Source organism: Strigops habroptila, chromosome 4 (genome assembly GCF_004027225.2).
Source record: "Strigops habroptila isolate Jane chromosome 4, bStrHab1.2.pri, whole genome shotgun sequence".
Lineage (NCBI taxonomy): Eukaryota > Metazoa > Chordata > Aves > Psittaciformes > Psittacidae > Strigops > Strigops habroptila.
In genome coordinates this window covers 11609379-11626643 of record NC_046358.1, presented here as the reverse complement: position 1 = coordinate 11626643, position 17265 = coordinate 11609379, and the positions used below count along the sequence as shown (strand labels likewise).

Sequence of the window (17265 nt, the reverse complement as noted above, 5' to 3'; positions counted from 1 at the left end):
AACCTTTCGGTGAAGTGATTTATTTTTTCCTTTCCTGCCCCTCAAGGTCCTTGAGGAGGGTCAGCAAGGGAGGAGCATCCATCCCCCAGCCCTGCCCGCTGATGCAGGGCAGGAGTAATCCCATCTTCAGGCACCTCTGATGCTTGTTTGGGTTAAAATGAGGTTTAAGCAGTGCTCTTGGCTCTGAACCTCTATCCCCATAATGTGCTTATCAAAATAGTTTGAGATAATTGTTTTTCCCCAGGGCAGCCACCAGATTGTGGATGTCAGACGGTTACTGCTGTTCTTCACCCCAAGGGGCTATGGACACCACAGGCTGGCTTCTCTTTGGTTTTGTTTTTAATTTGGTTTGCTTTGTTTACCTAAAAGGGTCACCCACAGCCAGATTTCAGTGCATCAGCAGAATAAACCTCAGCATCTCGCTTCAGTGCTGGTGCAGCAGGAGCTGGGATTTGCTTTCCCTTGGCTTGCCAAGACCCTCCTCATCCTCCTTTGTTTGCTTTAATGCCCAAATACCCTCAAACCCACCCAGCCTCTGACATCTCTCCCCAGCACATCACTGGAAACCCTCTGCACCCACCGTGTCCTGAATTCCCTTCAACTCAGCATCGTCCCACCAGTGATGTCTGATGGTGATGGGAGGAGCAGCAGAGCAAACAGCTCCAGTTCTCCTTGTCCTCCTGCCGGCTGGCTGTTGCTGCCGCCCATCCCTGGGGTGGATCATCCATCCCGTCCCACAGGCTCCAGCTCCCGCTGACTCCCTCCCCAAGCCATCTTGCGACGTGCCGCTTGTGCTCCCTCCTCACCCCTGTGTCCAGCCTCAGTGTGTGGCGGTTCCCATTGTGCTGTATTTTATCTGGTGTCTCTCCAGACTGTAGGTAAACCACAGTCGTCTTTTATCCCCTTGCCCTCTCCTCTCTAACAGCTCGTTTCCATTTGTATCTTTTAATCCAAGCAGAAAGGAAAGACATCCTAGAAAAGCTGGCAGCCTCCTTTGGATCACCTCGAAGCTCTTTGTGACCCGCTCACTGCTTCCCAGCCTCCTGCAAGTGGCTGCACTGCTCCCTGCTTCCCACCCAGCTTCTCCCAGCTCCCATCCTTGGGGTCAGCAGCAGCCTCTGCCTTCCCATGCCCCTTCCCCGACCTCCTCTGCTTTTCTGCTCAGCGTTTCCTGTCGTATCACCTCCCCCAGCTGCAAAATCGGGCCCCAATTCAGTGTAGCGGAGCCGTGTGGAGGTCGTGTGGGATGGACGGACTGGGGGAAGGATGCATCTTCTTCTACCACCTTTCCTTTCCACGTTACACCTCCCCACCCCACGTAACCTCGGGCTGTGGAATAGGAGGTAAATACTTTTTCAGTGAGCCATCCCTGTCACACGCTCATCTTCGGTGCTATTCCAGGCCAGGCACGTTCTCATTGCTGTGCCTCACCTGCTTCTGCATCTAGCCAAAACCCTGGCGCTGCCTGCCAGAAGCATGCACACCGCTGCTCCATTCGCGTGCCTCATGGTGCTGCCCGGGCTTGCTCGGCAGTGGGGAGCTGCCAGCACCCAAAAGAACAGGCGTGGGGCAGGGTTGGGAGCATCCCCGGCACGTCCTGAGCACACCTCTACCCTGGCAGTGCTCCCGTTTGCAGTGTGACTGTGGAGTGGGAGGAATTGCCCAGCACCATCGGGCCACCCCTTCCCTTTGCTTTTATGGAGCAAGGGTGCAACCCGTCCAAGAGCATGTGGTGCAAAAAACAGAGGATCACTGCAGAAATGCATCAGTGATGTGGAAATGCACCATTTCCTCCGAGCACCCACCTGCAAGGGAGCAAATTCAGCTTGTGCCTGGGGAAGGTGCTGTGGGTGTTGCTGTTGCCTGCTCTTCTCTGTGCCCCCAGACATGCAGGCGACTAGCCATCCTCACCTGTCCCCTTTCCCATCCCTCCTCACCTCCCTCCAGCCCTGCTATGGCTCTGCTATGTTGGGATGGGAGAACCTGAAGCTGAGAGCTGAAACAGACATGGCCAAGCAGTGCTTCCCCACTGCCTGCCTGGCCAGGGAACAGGGTTTTGGCCACTCTTGGCCCATCCTTGTATTTTGCTTTGCTTTTTGTTTTGGAAAGCTCAGGATAAGGTGTTGGGAGGAACTGCAGGGCTGGCACAGGGTAGCTGTATCACACAGGACATGCTTACAGCCCTGCCGTAGCGCAGTTGAAGCACAAAAACCAGGAGCGGCAGCTGAATATTAAATAAAAGATTTGACTTTTATTTAAAATAAAATGCATTTGTATATAGTCCTGAAACCACAGACTACAGGAACACAACACTGGTTATTCCTCGGCATTAAGTAGGGCAGGAGATTCCTCTCTGTTAGTGTTAATGCGGCGCTGGCTTAACGAACGGGGAGGTCCTGGCCCCAGGTATGGGTTATCGAGGGTGTTGTGGCGCAGCTCCGAAATCCCATTTAACTTTGATAAAAATTTACTGGACTGAAATGGTGGGGTTTTGGTTTTTTTTCCTTTTGTTTCTTGGTTACTCCCCGTACCCCTTACAGACATACTATAGTTAATGCTGATACTCCAGATCTATGCAATATTCTAGCTGGCTTGTGAGACTAGTTAAAAAAACTGTACAATTTTATAAAATTTGTGTTTTTTACATTAGTTACACAAAACCTATACTTCATAGACCTTTACTTCATATTGTAATGAAAAAGTTTGCATATCATAGGCAGAACAGTGACTATGCTGGTGAATACTAAAAGTGTCATAATACAATATGGTGTAAAAATAAAATAAAATTAAAAAAAAAAAAGACAATATAAATGATTATCAAAAGGCAAGTTAACAAATAAAACCAAGATGTAACAGACTAACAGAAGATCATCTTCGAGGCCACACGCAACTGTCTTCAAAGTCATGTCAGGCACTTGCAGCAGTCCTGGTGCATGTAGTGTGAAAAGGAGAGATGGCAGTTCTACTTACGGGTAGGACGACTTCAAAATAGGTCAAATGTACAGAATAAAAAACACAAAGAAAAAGAAAACACTCGTGCATTAAACATGATAAATAGACTTCATATAGGTTAAGCCTTGGATGGCTTTACAAGAAGATGGCTTAGAGTTCTCGTAGAAAATTGGCTATTTTAAGTCAGTCAAATCTTATCCGGATCTGCCCATTGGATTCTGTATCTCAAGGCCAGCAGCTTGATCCCCCTGGCCCAGACACGGTCTTGTTATAGCAAATTAAGAGAAGTGCTCATTAGTGCACACAGATTAACTGGTCTGGTAATGCAAAAATTTTCATGATAAAAAAAAGATACATTTCAAGCTTACTTTATTAAGCAGCATATTTCAAAGAACAGCTTTTTAAAGTTAAATATTAATATGGCCATGGGGTTTCCTCTCGGTGTACAGTACATGGGACTCACACCCAACCACTGGTCAGTTTGTAGAACATCTCTTCATCTAAACTCTCATTCTGATCTTTCGCTCGTGTCGACAAGAAGATGTAGCCGCCGATGAACTCGTGAACCACTTTGCAATCCACCTCCGTGCAAATGAAGGACACCCGAACGTCATCTGCAAACTCCACCGTCACCTAGGAGGTAAAACCGCAGGGTCAGAGTCACCTGAAGGACTGGCACTGACACACGCTCTTCCCTTCTGTCTCATTCTCCTTTTTCTGTTAACCCAGATGCCCATTGCCTAAGCAAAATCCAGCGACATAAACAATGATTTGGACTTGATCCTTATGGCTCCCTTCCAATTTGAGATATTCTATGATTCTATGATACAATTATTATTATTCAAATGTTCAGACACAGAAATACCTTTTATTTAGTTTTCTATATTTTATTTAATTTTTTAATTTATTTACTTAAATTATCATTACACCTTTCATTCTCCCGTGACTCACAGGTAATTACCCAGCATGTCTGCATCTCTCAGCAGTATCTTTTCACTTTTTCCTGTGAGTGTATTTTGGTTTTGTAAGTGGAAGTTTGGCTGTAGAAATGCTCTATGGGGGCTGTGGGAGCTCATTTTGCAGTGACTGAATAGACTGTCTGTTTATTGATGTCCATTGTTTTTTTGTCCCCCCATCAGTGACAGCTCTGCAGGAGAGAAGGAAATTCCCAGCAGAGTATCCGAGATGAATAATTGGGATACTTGGGCTTGCAACAGGGTCAAAACCAAGACTCTAAGGCAGAGGGGAAGCTGAATAATTTCTCCAGCAACTCTTAATGACCGCAAACTGCAGGAGAAAAGCCCTCATGTATCCCTGGCAATTCTGATTAGATGTTCCACTGAAAAGGAGCAGAAGAAGTTTGCTCATCCAAATTTAACAGCTGGGTAAAAGCCCATCTTGGAGCCTAGTGAAGTCTCTACTGTTGCTTTTCATTACTTACATGGAAGTCTGAGCTGTACTGCAAATAAAAGGAATTTTAGTACGTCTAAAGCTGGTACATTTATGTTACTGGTTAGAGTCAAGCCTGAGCATCAGTTCTGGATTGATTTTATTTTGCTGCCTTTGAGTGGGTGTTCAGAGACCAGAGAAAATGGTCACGCAGGAAGCGTGTAACTGTGTTAAAGAGAGATTCAGGGTTTTCTGTTCGTTTGTTTAAGGGTCATACTCAACTCCACTAGCAGTTAGGACAAGCTCTGCTAGATCTCTAAGGAGGCAGAAGAGGAGGGAGGAGAAACCATATCACATCAACGCAGCTGGATGGGACATGCTTTAAAAAACAGCACTGTGAAAAGCTGACTTTTTAGAAGTTGACTTATAAAGTTGAATTAACCCTCCCTGACAGCAGCGCCCGTCTCACATCACAGGAGCGCGGGAAGCACCCGAGGTGTAAAACACTGGCTCACCATTTTAATCTCCCAGTTCACGTTCCACTGCTTCATGTTGCTGAACCGCCAGGTTTTGACAGCGTCGCCCGTGCTCGCATCCATCCGTATCAGCCGGTTGTAGGCGATGCCAATCAGCTCCTCCTTCTTGCCCCCCTGGAACCTGTGACATGGCGAGGGGTTAATAAATGCACGCCTGTGATACACAGCTACGCGTGTTGAACTCGGCAGCTGAGTTAACATATAAAATCAGGTTTATGAGTCAATGCAATTACTGCTGTTAATTTTAGTTCCACTTCAACTTCCACAGCTAAGGATGTGCTGCATATTTAACCTGCTCCATATATTTATTCATGAAATCCCTCCTGTTCTGCCCAGCAGACCCACCAACCTTGCAATGAAATGCGTGATGCCAAACTCCGGCAGCGACTGCCAGGCTTGAATAAACCGCATCTTCGCCTCAATGAGGCTCATCTGGGCGACATTCTGGTGGGCCTCCAGGATGCGTGCCGTGATCTGCGGGTGGCGAGACACACCAGCTTTAGGCAAGGGGGGTCATTAGTGGCATCTCGACTGTCATGCGAATGGGTAACGACTCGGGAGGTGCACGGGTGTCAGCGCGATTACAAACACACATAATCAATAATTTCTATCCTAAGGTCTTATTTCAGGTATGACTGCTCAAATCTTGCGACCACAGCTGATAATGTGGAGCTGCTTTTGCTTTGTATCTCCAGACATGTAAAATCAAATACAGATCTGAGCTGTCTGGAGGCAAAGAGCTGCTCAGGCTCAGTTAGTTTAAGATGCAGGATGTGAGCAAACAGCAGGGCAAATTTCTGGTGTAGGGTTTCCAGTTTCACAGCAGAAATCATTGGGGACCATTAGAAAAACCAAACAGGGCCCATGTTTCTCGGGGAGGGTGTATGTTTTGCTATTCTTTTCCCTGCTGCTCTCCAAACCAAAGGGGCTCTAGACTATTTTAAGCTTTATCTTAAATTTATCTTAATTTTATTGTTGCTGTCACTTACCAAGTCTCTTATATAGCCTGGCTGAAGATGGCAAGGCGAAATAAAAAAGAAGGAGGCAGAAAGAAAAAAAAAAAGCAATCAGAAATATGGCAACAAAGCAAAGAAAAAGTGTAAATTAACTGCAAACCAAAGTTCAAGCAAAAAAAACACATGCACAATTTCTCAGGTGGAAAAGCAGCCAAAGTGAACATAAGGACGGAGAGAGGATGAGGCTCGCCGCTTGTGCTGGCCCTGCCTGAGCACTGGTGTGGTCCCGGCTAGCCAGCACCATGTAGAGATGGTTTTGGTCATCCTGAGCTGGTTTTGGTCCTGCTGCTGAATGAAGGGAGAGTGAAGCTGCCAGCTCAGAGGAGAATCAGTGTCCTCACAATCCTCCCCATGCCTCTGCACAAACTCAAGCCCACTTACTATGGGTCATTAGCTGAATAGCTCCTTTTATTTGAGTTATGCAGAGAAATGATGGGGATAATGCTTGGGGTAGCAGGTGGCTGGAGGAGAATATCAGCCAGGCTTCCTGGGGATGCATCTGCCCTTGCAAGCCAGCTGCACACTGCTCCAACACTGAACCCCACCTGAGAGCTGTGAATACACTTATTTTGGGTTGGTTTGGGTTTTTTTGTGTTTAGGATTTGGTGCTCCAAACCCAACCTGCCAACCCTAGGCTGCTGCAAGGGCAGGAGATAAACACCACCCCAGTGGGTCTGGGGCTGGTGTGGGACCAAGAGCCTCTATAAATCCTCCAGCAAGGCCCACTGCCAATTCCCATTTCAGCACTATTTGTGGGCTGCACTACCTCTTCCTCCTCTTTCTCCTTCCCCGTGTCGGGGCGCTGAGGGACCCTCGCGGCTGAATTCCATGCATTCCTGCAGCCTCTATCCCTCCCTCTCTCCCAGCTGAGTGCTGCCCACAAACACCCTCTGCTGCTGCAAACTCTGCCTCTGGCCATAAAGGTAAAGCCTAAATCTGCTGTTTAGCCCATGTCTATAGGGGACCCGGTGTTTGCACCGCAGCTGCCGGCCCAGCTTGGAGCAGGGAGAGGGCTCATGCTCATCCCCATGGTTTGAGGGAGGTTATTTTTCTAATGAGGATACATGCACAGTAAGCAAGTTCTGCAAGCTAATATTTTTCCAGGTGCCTCCATTTTACTGAATTCAAGCCTAGAAGGTATTATATACATTAAAATGGTATATTTATGCAGCCTCTCCTCCATCCAAGTGGATATAAAGGCTTATTCAGAAGAATAATAAGGGCTATATAAAATATAACTCCACTGCCAGGAAATCATCGTGCTTTGCCAATAAAAAGTTATATTTTTCCTGCTTTTCTGACTTGCAGCCTTTTTCTGGGTTTGGAGAAATCGTATCTAGCTAAAGCCAGCCTGAAGCACACAGGCTGCGAAGCTACAGCTGAATGATTAAGTCACTGAAAGGCCCACAGAGAAATGACTTAACTATTTTTGCTGCTGTTCTGACATATAATGTCTTTCAGAAATTTATGCATTTATTTCCAGTGCAGAACAGTTCAGCCCTGTCATGCACGGATCGAATGTAGCGTGGAGTTCAAGCACAAGTCACAGCAACTCAAAATGAAGCAATGTTTCAAGGACTGGCATTTGGAAGTAGTGGAAAAGCGAAGACAGAAATATGCAAACTGCATTACAGCCAAGTCTGGATAAAGCACTGCAAGCAACTGCAACTCTGATGATCCTGAGGATTTCTGCACGGACTCTGTGCAAGGGAAGGGGTTTTAATCCCAGCACCGGGGACTGATTTCATCTGATTGCTGCTACATCTGTGTAGGGAGAGATGGGGGCAGCTGACCCACGCTTTGCTGCACTGTCGCTCAGTAGCAGCAGGGGCAAAAACCATTCCCAAAAAGTATTCAAAATAAACGTAAATGGATTTTAAATGTACTTTAAAATAAACGGTTCCCTGCTGCCAAAGCTGTGTACGTGCAACATCACATAATATACGGCAGAATTAAGGTTGTGGGTGTCATCCCCAGGTGCTGGATCGAAACCACACATTTCAGTCGGCATCTCATTTTAGTAACCACGTGCATCCGATTAAGTGACACATCCAAAACACGCAGTGTTAAACACCAGGTACCGCGGAAATGGGTGCAAGGTCAGCCCAGTCCACACCAACACCGCTCCGGCAGAGTGGGCGAGCACATACCTGCTTGTTCTTGTACTTTTTCAGGTAGCGAGGAGAAACCAGACACTCAGGATTGATGTCAGTGTTGATTTGTTCTGGGATAAGCTGTGGGTCTGGGTTCAAATGCTGCATTTTCAGGAAGGAGAGGATGTTCTGCACTTCCATGCCGTAGGAGCTGTCAGCCATTGTCTTGCCCTTGGAGGCGAGGCGGCAGGCAGCCATCCAGCTGGCATACTGCGTCTCCTGCCGCCCGAAACAGAGACCCGTGCTCATCAGAGTGGTGGGGATACCATCTGCCACCCCCAGTTAAACTCCAAGGCGCCTTTACTTCCCTTCCAGCCCAGGAGTCTGAAGCACATACAAAAGACAGGCAGAAACCCAGCCAACGTGTAGACTATAACCATGGGACAAAGCCAGGGAAGAGCAGGGGCTGATGATTTTCTACTCCAGATTCACATGTGTGTCCATGTGCAACACTGAACATTGAGCTCAGACACATGTGAGTGCATTTGCTATATTTTTTTCAATTAACACCAGCTACATGGCCCATCTGAGCATGAGCTGATGGTGGGCAAAGGGCAAAGAGACAGCCAGGCCAAGCAATAAACTTACATTATCGCAGCGAAGCCAGATTTCATTCATTCCCTCTGCCACCGGAATCAGAAGTTTGATGTTAAACTTCTGACCAGAGATGTTCACATCAGGGGTGACTTCACATCCTGCAATGAGGGAGCCAGGGTTTAACAGGGGTGTCAAGAACCATGCTTTAAAAAAAGGGGAAAAAAAACCCCCTAAACACAAAAGAAGAAAAGGAAAAGCAAAGCTCTCCAACTAAAGCATCTCCTGCGACACCTCAGCGGTGCGAAAGTTTTGCACCACATCTCCGATGGGATGAACACTCTAAATAGCAGGGACAAAAAATTTGAATGTCTCCTTTTAACAAGTGACAAGAAAAAAGGATGAAAAAAGCAAGACCTAATCTAAAAGCAATGGAGCCAAAGCTAATGCACACTTGCAGAATTCACCTCATAGATCCTGCCTGGCCTGGTGAATGGACCCGCTGGCTGGCAAACACCCCATGTCCCTGAAATTTTTATGGAAGGGTTGGATAAGGTGGCAGGATGGGTGGGGACTCTCACCGCAAAACCCCTACACATCATTTCAGCCAGGCACATCACTGCTATAGTCAGTAGCGAGGTGTGAGCATCCCACTTTTGGTGTCTGGAGAGAACTACAAGTGGTTGTAAAAACAGTGGGGGGTGATGAACTGAACCAGCCAAGTCAGCCCGGGCACCGCTTCAACTCTGCCTCCAAGACGTTTTAAAAGTGCCATCGCAGCAGATATGTCAAAAGCTCCCAAAAAGGTCCTGCAGGCCGGGCTTCACCCTGACCGCAGCCTGAGGTCGCTTGGCTTCACATCTCCTGCCTCCACAGGGGAAAAAATGAGCTCTCTGCAGCTCGGTGGCTGCTGAAGCAGGAATGTTTAACTTGATGTAAGAAAAGCCAACAACCACAGGAATTTAAAAACTCATGTGCAAAGCTCACAGGGAGTGATTGAGCGAGGCTGCTCACAACCAGCACCAGGGAGAGGAGGAAGAAAAGTGAAAGGCAGCAGAGGAAGAGAATGGTCTGTTCTCTCCAGCTGAAGCTTATTCTCTGCTTGGAAGTTAGTCCAATTACTTTGGATAGCCATGACAAAAAGGAGAACAGCAAGTTGTCTCCCCATGCTACTAGGGAGCTGGTGGATTGGGGTCACAAGTACCATGTGCTCACTTTCTAGAAGTCTAAACACATGCCATGCTATCAAATCCAGCCACCCTCATTCCTTTAAACATATTTACCCAACCCTAGGGTAGGACACCAAGAAGATAAACCAGTGGGAAAGGAAGATGCAAGAGGACCAGCCTATAAGTACAATAAAATACAACGGCATTTACACTTCTCTTACCTCTCAGGTTCATCTGGTGTGCAGGAGTCCCATTGGATTCCTCTTTGCTTTTATAGCAGGAGATAGAGGTATCTTTGAAGGTGCACCAATATGGCTTGTAGCCTTTCAACGTCAGCTTCTTGGGCCTGCCAGACAAGTTGAGGGACATTACATTTAGTTTAAGCTCCTAAACCAAGCTGCTGCACCAGGAAACTCATTTCACCCTTGAAAACCTGGTGTCAGCAGTCAGGGACAGTCCCTGCCTGGGAGCTCAGCCACCACTCAACATCCCTTCATCCCTTCACTACAATGTTGGGTTAAGAAATTGAGCTACAACTGCAAGTTTGGATTCTTCAATCCCATGGAAGTCCCACTAATCTGGGGCAAGGTCAGGGGAGCTGGAGAACTGTATTACAAAAATAGACATGTCTACAAACCACTGTAAATTGTACCTCTTCACCCGCCACATTAGACTGGAGCCACTTTGCTCAAGCTCTGAAAGGAAGCGGTACTTCTAAAAGATCTGTCACTCAAGTACATGCATGAGTACACTTGTTTTCTTTTTAAATACTCCACTTTGCATCAGAAAAGGTTCAGTTCTTTTCTATGGAAAACATGGATTTCGCTTGACTCTGCAGAAGAATTGATGGGGCTGCAAGCCTGCAGCAAAGTGACCACCTGGCATGGTGGTACCCTGAGCCTGCTCATCCCACCACGAGCACACGACCTTTCCAGAGCTGCAAGTTTCTCAATTTCTCAACCCCAGTTAATTTCTAAACCTTATTCAAAGGCCGTATGTGCAGCCTCTCACTGCAATGCACTTCTCACATCTGCATCCCAGAAACAGCTGCTGAACCCTCATCTGCAAGAATCAAATATGTGATGGCCCCAACTGCTTGTCCTTGAGGGCTTGTGATGGCCCTCCGCATTTTTATTTCAAAGCAAAACCATGCTGGAGACTGCTCAGGGTGTGTGAGTCAGAAGGAAATTGGGATGGTGGGAGAGAAACAGAGTGTCTGAATGAGCCTCGCTGCTCCCACACCACTAATGGGACATCTGAACTTGGGGCATCTGTTGCCTCCTTCTGCCTTTGCTGGTTTTTCTTCTCCTAAAGCCCTGGCACACATAGCCCTGCCCTACGCAAACTTTACTACTACAATTTGTTTTGAAAGCTGCCTCCCACTACAGAATTCACCAACCTCAAGCCAAGCCATCCTACACGTGCAGGTTTTCCCATCCTTTGCTCTCATTTTTTGCTAAAGATGCTTTAATACATCATTTTGTCTAGCACGGGCAGTAACCCAGATGGCAGGGGAGAAAGAAACATCCTCAGACTGCAGCAACACTATGCATATATAGCGATATACATGTAGGATTTCTGTGTAAGGCATACTAGGGACATACACCGCAGCTCCTCTCTGGTTGAAGTGTGACAAGAGGCATGTCCAAAGCTGGGCCATCTCCTAATGTCACGTCATTTATGTAGGGTTTCTGGCACTAAAATACCACCTGGCCCTCATTTTTAGGAGCAAATGGCAATTCTTTGGTTCCCTGCCGTGGCAGGACAGCTTCAAATCCCAAACCCAGGATTTGGGGCTTGCACCAGGTGAGGAACCAACAGCTTCTTGCTGTTCCATTTCCTGTCCCACCAATTGGCACTCCAATTTGCAATTAGTTCCCCGAGTTGTGCCTCATTTTATTGGCAAACAAGCACATTGAAGGAACTAGCAAGGGGTTTTTTTGTTTGTTTGTTTAAGGGGAGGAAAAAAGCCACTCAGATGCAGGGCACAGGCTGCTGCCCTGAAACTTTGCCCCAGTTAAGACAGTCCATAAGCCCTGATGGACATGGAGACCTTATTAATTTGCCTTCAGAGAGGGAGAAAGAGCTTTTCAGAACAGAAGTGCTAAGTTCTGGCTCCAGAACCAAACAATTAATAAAATAAAGGCTTGTTCCAGCACTATTTTGCTGGCTACAGCTTTTCCTCTATATCCTATAGCTATGCTGTGAAATCTCATCCTTATTTCCAGTTTCCAGAACGTTCACTGTAATCCTCACCGCAGCAGGCAATAAATTGCAAAAGACAGTGGTGGCTGCCAAAACCTTACTCCAAGTCCAGACGTTCCCGGTTTCCATGTACCACTGTCAAAGTCAGAGCAAAATATAAACACCCCAAACTAAATCCTGAGCGAGCTGGAAGAGGAGCAGAGCAGAATCAGCTTAACCTGCTCCTTTTGGCAAGGAGAGGGCAGACTGACCGAGACCTCAGCTTTTTATAATTCATCCAGCCTCTTGCAAACCAGGAGGAGGAGTAAGGTTTCTATGTTTCACTCCTAATTTTAGGATGGCTTGATTATCCCCTGGGCATTAATTGTGTTACAGAAATATTCCAGGACACCCTGCTGGCTACGGGATGCAGCAAGCTTTCCGGGAGGGATGTGTACCTGCCGAGGTGGCAATAGTGGGAAAACATCCTTTTGTATTTAAGAACTGATCAAGTTCAGTATCAAGTATTTCAATAGTGTGAAATACTTAGTGACTGTGCTACAGGATAAAGAAGTAAAATATTTTAACAGTAAGAGAGCACAGATGCTGAGCTGTGGTATTACACAGCAATTGCTTGCTGGCTTTTCACAGGAGAATAACATAGTGGTGTGCAGCAAGATCTTAAGGCCAGGAGATAAATTTAAAAAAGGATATTAGGCGATAGGACCATTAATTATTCATAGACATTACCAGTTTCACAAGCACCTCTTCCCATCAGCACTTACTTGAAGACTTTAATGTAGTCGGCGAGCTCGGGGATGGAAGTGATGTCACCCTGAAAATAAAAGATTATCCCATTCACCCACATGCCAGAATGGAGCCGGGGTGCTCGGTATGGGAGAGAAGGGATGCCAGGGGCAGCTTCACTGGGCAACGTCAGGGCTCAGGGGTCATGAAAACACTCCTGAGAAAGCCTCATCCGCTTCCCAGGAGAAGCAAGAAGAGAAAAATCTATAGCAGAGAAGTGCTGTCTGGAAACCAGAGGACAAGGTTTTATTTTTCTTTGAGGAATTCCTGCTGCTGCTGGAGCCAATTCCCACCCGCGAGGTCACTGGCGGTCACACCGGCTCATGTTTGCATAGGGATTTTTCTCTTCCCTTAGTTATTTCCTTATGCTCCAAACAAAAGGGAAAGATGCTGCTCTGCACCTCCACGGAGGACTAGGGAAGGGTTTTCTGACAGTCTAGAAAGGTTTTCTGCCCCCAGCTTTTTAAATACGGAATTTGTGTTATTTATATTTAAATATGTTACTTATGTTATATTTATATTTATGTTCTATTTATGTTATATTTAAATATTGAATATATGCATGAGCAAAATACACAGGGTGGCACTTGCAATTCCCACAAGCTCAAACTAAAGGGTTCTCGAAGGACAGAAAAAGCAAAGACTGCTCCAACGGCTTCCAGTAGCAAGACAGTTTACTTTCTGTCTGCAGTGAGCAATCCTGTTTATAGATACCACAGGGAAAAAAATGCAGAATCTAAACAAACAATCCAGTAATTGCCCATTATCCGTATTCAATTACTCGAATGCATCTGGAAATGGCTACTGCTAGCAACCCCTACGGAAAGGGATGGAGGATTTTTTGATGAATCATTGTCATCTTCCCTCCTCTCTGGCAGGGACTCTTCCTAAGCACTGTGCTTCAAATCTGGTTTTGCAAAGAAATTATAAAGGATCTCTTGGCGATAAAATCTTGGCATTATTTCTGTCGCACCAAAGCAGCGCTGCCGTCCCTGCGGCGACTGGTTAATATTGTAAACCTCTGCTGTTATTAATGCTAGTAAAGCAGGCTAAGTATGGATGTTAACTTCAAAAAGATTCTTCATAAACACTTAAAGAAATTATATGAAGTGTAAGACTGGAAAATTTCAGGGATTTTAGGGTTTGAAAGGACTTAAAATGAAACTCAGAGATGACATAAATGCGCAAAATGCCTGGAAAAGCTGTGCTGTGCCAAGTCTGACTGGACTCAGTCATTTTTCTGCAGTTTAGTTCTTGGGCTTTACATTTTTAAAGGTGGAAAACCAGTGTTAAAGGAGTGTATCAGAAAAAAAAAAAAAGAAATCCTCTGAAATACAGTCATAGCCCAGTCCAGGCTCAAACCCAGCCCCATAAAAATAGGGCTTCATAAGCATAAGTTATTTCTGAAAATCACAGCAGCTGTTTTAGGTGCTGTAAAACTTTGCCATCCATTAGAAATAGTGGAAGAGAAACCTCAGCGTGAAGAATCTGGTATTTTGGAAAGTCAGTAGTGAGAACAGAAACCAAATTAATTTTAATTTAGTTTTCCATTATTTCACCAGGAAGGTGACTTAGTGCAAGGGGGTGTCAGTAAGATCCCAGCTCCTCCAAGATTTCTCCAACACCATTTGGTCTTATGGTCCCAACAGGAAAAAAGCAATATTGTACTTGACTTCTGCAGCAATGCAGAGCTGGGCACACGGCACAGGCTGAGCTCTCCCTGCTAAATTAACTGTGAACACCAGAAAAATAGAAGGCAGTTTTACAGCTTAAATGAAGCCTTTGGGTCAGTACGTAGATGTGTTCAAAGAGGTTTTTATGCAGCATTGGGCTCAGAGGTCTCCTCCTACCAGAACTACCCCTTGATACTTAAAAAAAATACTATTTTAAGGAAAATATTATTGGGGTCTATGTTTTGTGTAGCTTCACTGGGCTGTGGGCAACTTCCTCATGCTGTAAGAGCAGAAATACAAAAAAAGAGGAGAGGAAGGAAATAAAAAAGGCCGGATCCCTGGAAAAATTCCAAGCTTGGGATGATTGCTCCTGCTCGTGTGAGGTAAGAGGACATGCAAGCCACCTGCCACCAGTTGCCTGCAACCCTTACCAGGATCGTTGATGTTTTGCCACCTTCCAAAGTAATTTCCAGATCCGACAGCGCAGCATCCACCTCATCCACATCCTTGTCACTGTTGTTCAGGTGGTTTTCCGAGGACATAATGGACAGCTTATTGATGTGATACTGAAAGGCAAGGCACAGCATTTCACCGGGATGCTCCTGCAATCTGCTGGATGCTGTGGGCTCATCACAACACAGCCATCATGCTTGGGAGTCAGAGTGGAAAAATGGAGCTCCACCCTCTGCATAAGCAGAGGCCAGCTAGTGCTGTGACCAAGTGCAGTTGAGTCAGGAATGACCAGCTTGGCTGTTTTCAGTCCAAGGAGCTGGTACAAACCGTGAAGGACTGCTCTGGACCCTGCAGAGCAGAACTACTCTTTTCACAGCATCACAGACTAGCTGAGGCTGGAAGGGGCCTCTGGAGGTCATCTGGTCCTACCCCCACCTACAGCCATTGTCCAGCACCATGTCCAGTTGGCTTCTGAGTATCTCCAAGGATGGAGAGAGTCTCAGCTCTCTCAACCCTTCCTCATAGGAGAGATACTCCAGGACCTTCATAATCCTTGTGGCCCTTCACTGGACTCTCTCCAGTATGTCCATGTCTCTCTTGCACTAAGGAGCCCAGAACTGAACCCAGTACTCTAAGTTTGGCCTCACCAGTGCTGAGCAGAGGGGAAGGATCACCTCCCTTGGCCTGCTATCAATGCTTTGCCCAACGCAGCCTGGGATACCATTCACCTTCTTTGCCCCAAGGGCACATTGCTGGCTGACATTCAACTGGGTGTCCACCAGCACACACAGGTCCTTTTCTGCCAAGCTGCTTCCTAGCTGGGTGGCCCCCAAAATGTACTGGTGCCTGGGGTTGTTCCCCTCCAGGGGTATAACTCTGCATGTCCCCTTGTTGAACTTCATGAGGTTCATGTCGGCCCACTTCTCCAGCCTGCCAAAGTCCCTCCGGGTAGCAGCCTGACCCTCTGGCCTATCAGCCACACTGCCGAGTTTGGGAAGATGCATTGCATCTGGTTTTTTCCCCAGAAAACCAAAACATCCATAAAATCGTATAGGAAGGACCATGCCCAACCTACTCTGGTCTGTTCAGAGAGGTAATCTGAGTCTTTATATTTGTTTTCACTCTTTTTTTTCCCTGGAGGGGCCCTAGGAGCAGACAGCCCTGCTCTTGATGGAGTTATTTCTACATCCTACAGCGACAAGGCATGCCAGACCACACATAGTAAAGGGCCTGCCATCCGTCTTACAGAAGTCAATAGCAGGTGTAGTATTTATGCCAAATCATGCTGAGTATTTTATAAAACAGATAAATAAATAGTTCTGGGAAACCCACAGATTATCAGCAGCTGCTGGGGGGGGCAGCGTGCCAGAATGCACAGTTCAGTAACCTAGTGTACTTACTGGGGTTTTTTAAGAAGGACAGAACTAAAAGTTAAGACAGACAGGAACATGTTTGGTAAAAGAAGGCCAAATTCCTTTTCATGAGAAGTAAGCAGCAGCAAACATTTAAATTGCCTAATAAGCTCAAGTGAGGATCAGGAGACAGGAAATGATCTGACTTCTACCAGCATGAGAAGGCCAGGCTCCCACCAAAGACAAGGTGAGGCTTAGAACATCAGTTACAGCAGGTTTCACTTAACATGTTAATCAATATTCTTTAATAGAGACATCTGCAAAGCTACAAAAGCAAGTTTAACAAAAACTGCAAGCGTCCCAGGCTCTCCCCTACCTGCAGTGCTGCAAACATCATCATTTCTTCCTCTGTGCACTCAATCTCCTCCAGCAGAATAGCCCATTTGGACTGCTCGTACAGTTGGTTGATTCTGATCGCGTCGTACTATGGCACAGCACGAAAACACAGACTGGTTGTAAAACACACTATCCTAGCTCAAGACAAACCACTTCATCTTTCATTACAATGCAATGCTTCAATCCAAGACTGAAAAGCCCCTGCCACCATAGTGGAACGGCCTTAAGCATCTCTAGCGATACTGAAGCATTAGCAAACTCGGGAGCATGCAAATTGGGCTTGATGCCTGCATAATCAATTTTCAAAGTAGTGGATGATTTACCAAAACAAAAGCACATTAGAGATACAGGCACCCTTCTGCTCAAAGCCTTTGCCTGTAAGATGCGAGTAAAATAAATAGCTCTATACCTTTGGATTTAGGTCAAAAAAGCTGTAGTACTTGAACCGGAGCAGCAAAGCCTCATTTTCTTTCACCTCCTGCTCCATAAGAGATCGGGATGAATCCAGCCATCTGTAAATTGTCAACATGGAGTAACACACACGAAGAGCTTTGGTGAAGTCAGAGTGATGCTTTCAAGAACACAATTTAAAACTGCGTATTGAAAAAAACAAAAACAGAGAAGAAAAGAGCAGAAAACCAAATCCTTAAC

At 46.3% G+C, this 17265-nt stretch overlaps 1 protein-coding gene across 5 annotated transcripts in view; it reads right to left on the bottom strand.

Annotated features, from left to right (window-relative positions):
- Positions 1 to 2225: 2225 nt before the first annotated feature.
- Positions 2226 to 17265, bottom strand: part of FERMT2 (fermitin family member 2) — a 52364-nt gene continuing 37324 nt past the window's right edge. For 3 of the 5 annotated variants that reach the window (XM_030482698.1, XM_030482700.1, XM_030482701.1), the window contains 10 exons: positions 17024 to 17126; positions 16595 to 16702; positions 14845 to 14979; positions 12719 to 12768; positions 9971 to 10095; positions 8635 to 8741; positions 8044 to 8265; positions 5227 to 5351; positions 4857 to 4998; positions 2226 to 3585 (listed from right to left, as the gene is read on the bottom strand). In XM_030482698.1, the coding sequence (XP_030338558.1) occupies positions 3412 to 3585; positions 4857 to 4998; positions 5227 to 5351; positions 8044 to 8265; positions 8635 to 8741; positions 9971 to 10095; positions 12719 to 12768; positions 14845 to 14979; positions 16595 to 16702; positions 17024 to 17126 (1291 nt within the window). In that variant the 3' untranslated portion in view covers positions 2226 to 3411. Of the gene's footprint in view, positions 3586 to 4856; positions 4999 to 5226; positions 5352 to 5866; positions 5888 to 8043; positions 8266 to 8634; positions 8742 to 9970; positions 10096 to 12718; positions 12769 to 14844; positions 14980 to 16594; positions 16703 to 17023; positions 17127 to 17265 lie in introns of all 5 variants that reach the window. The other 2 variants (XM_030482697.1, XM_030482699.1) reach the window with 1 other exon arrangement.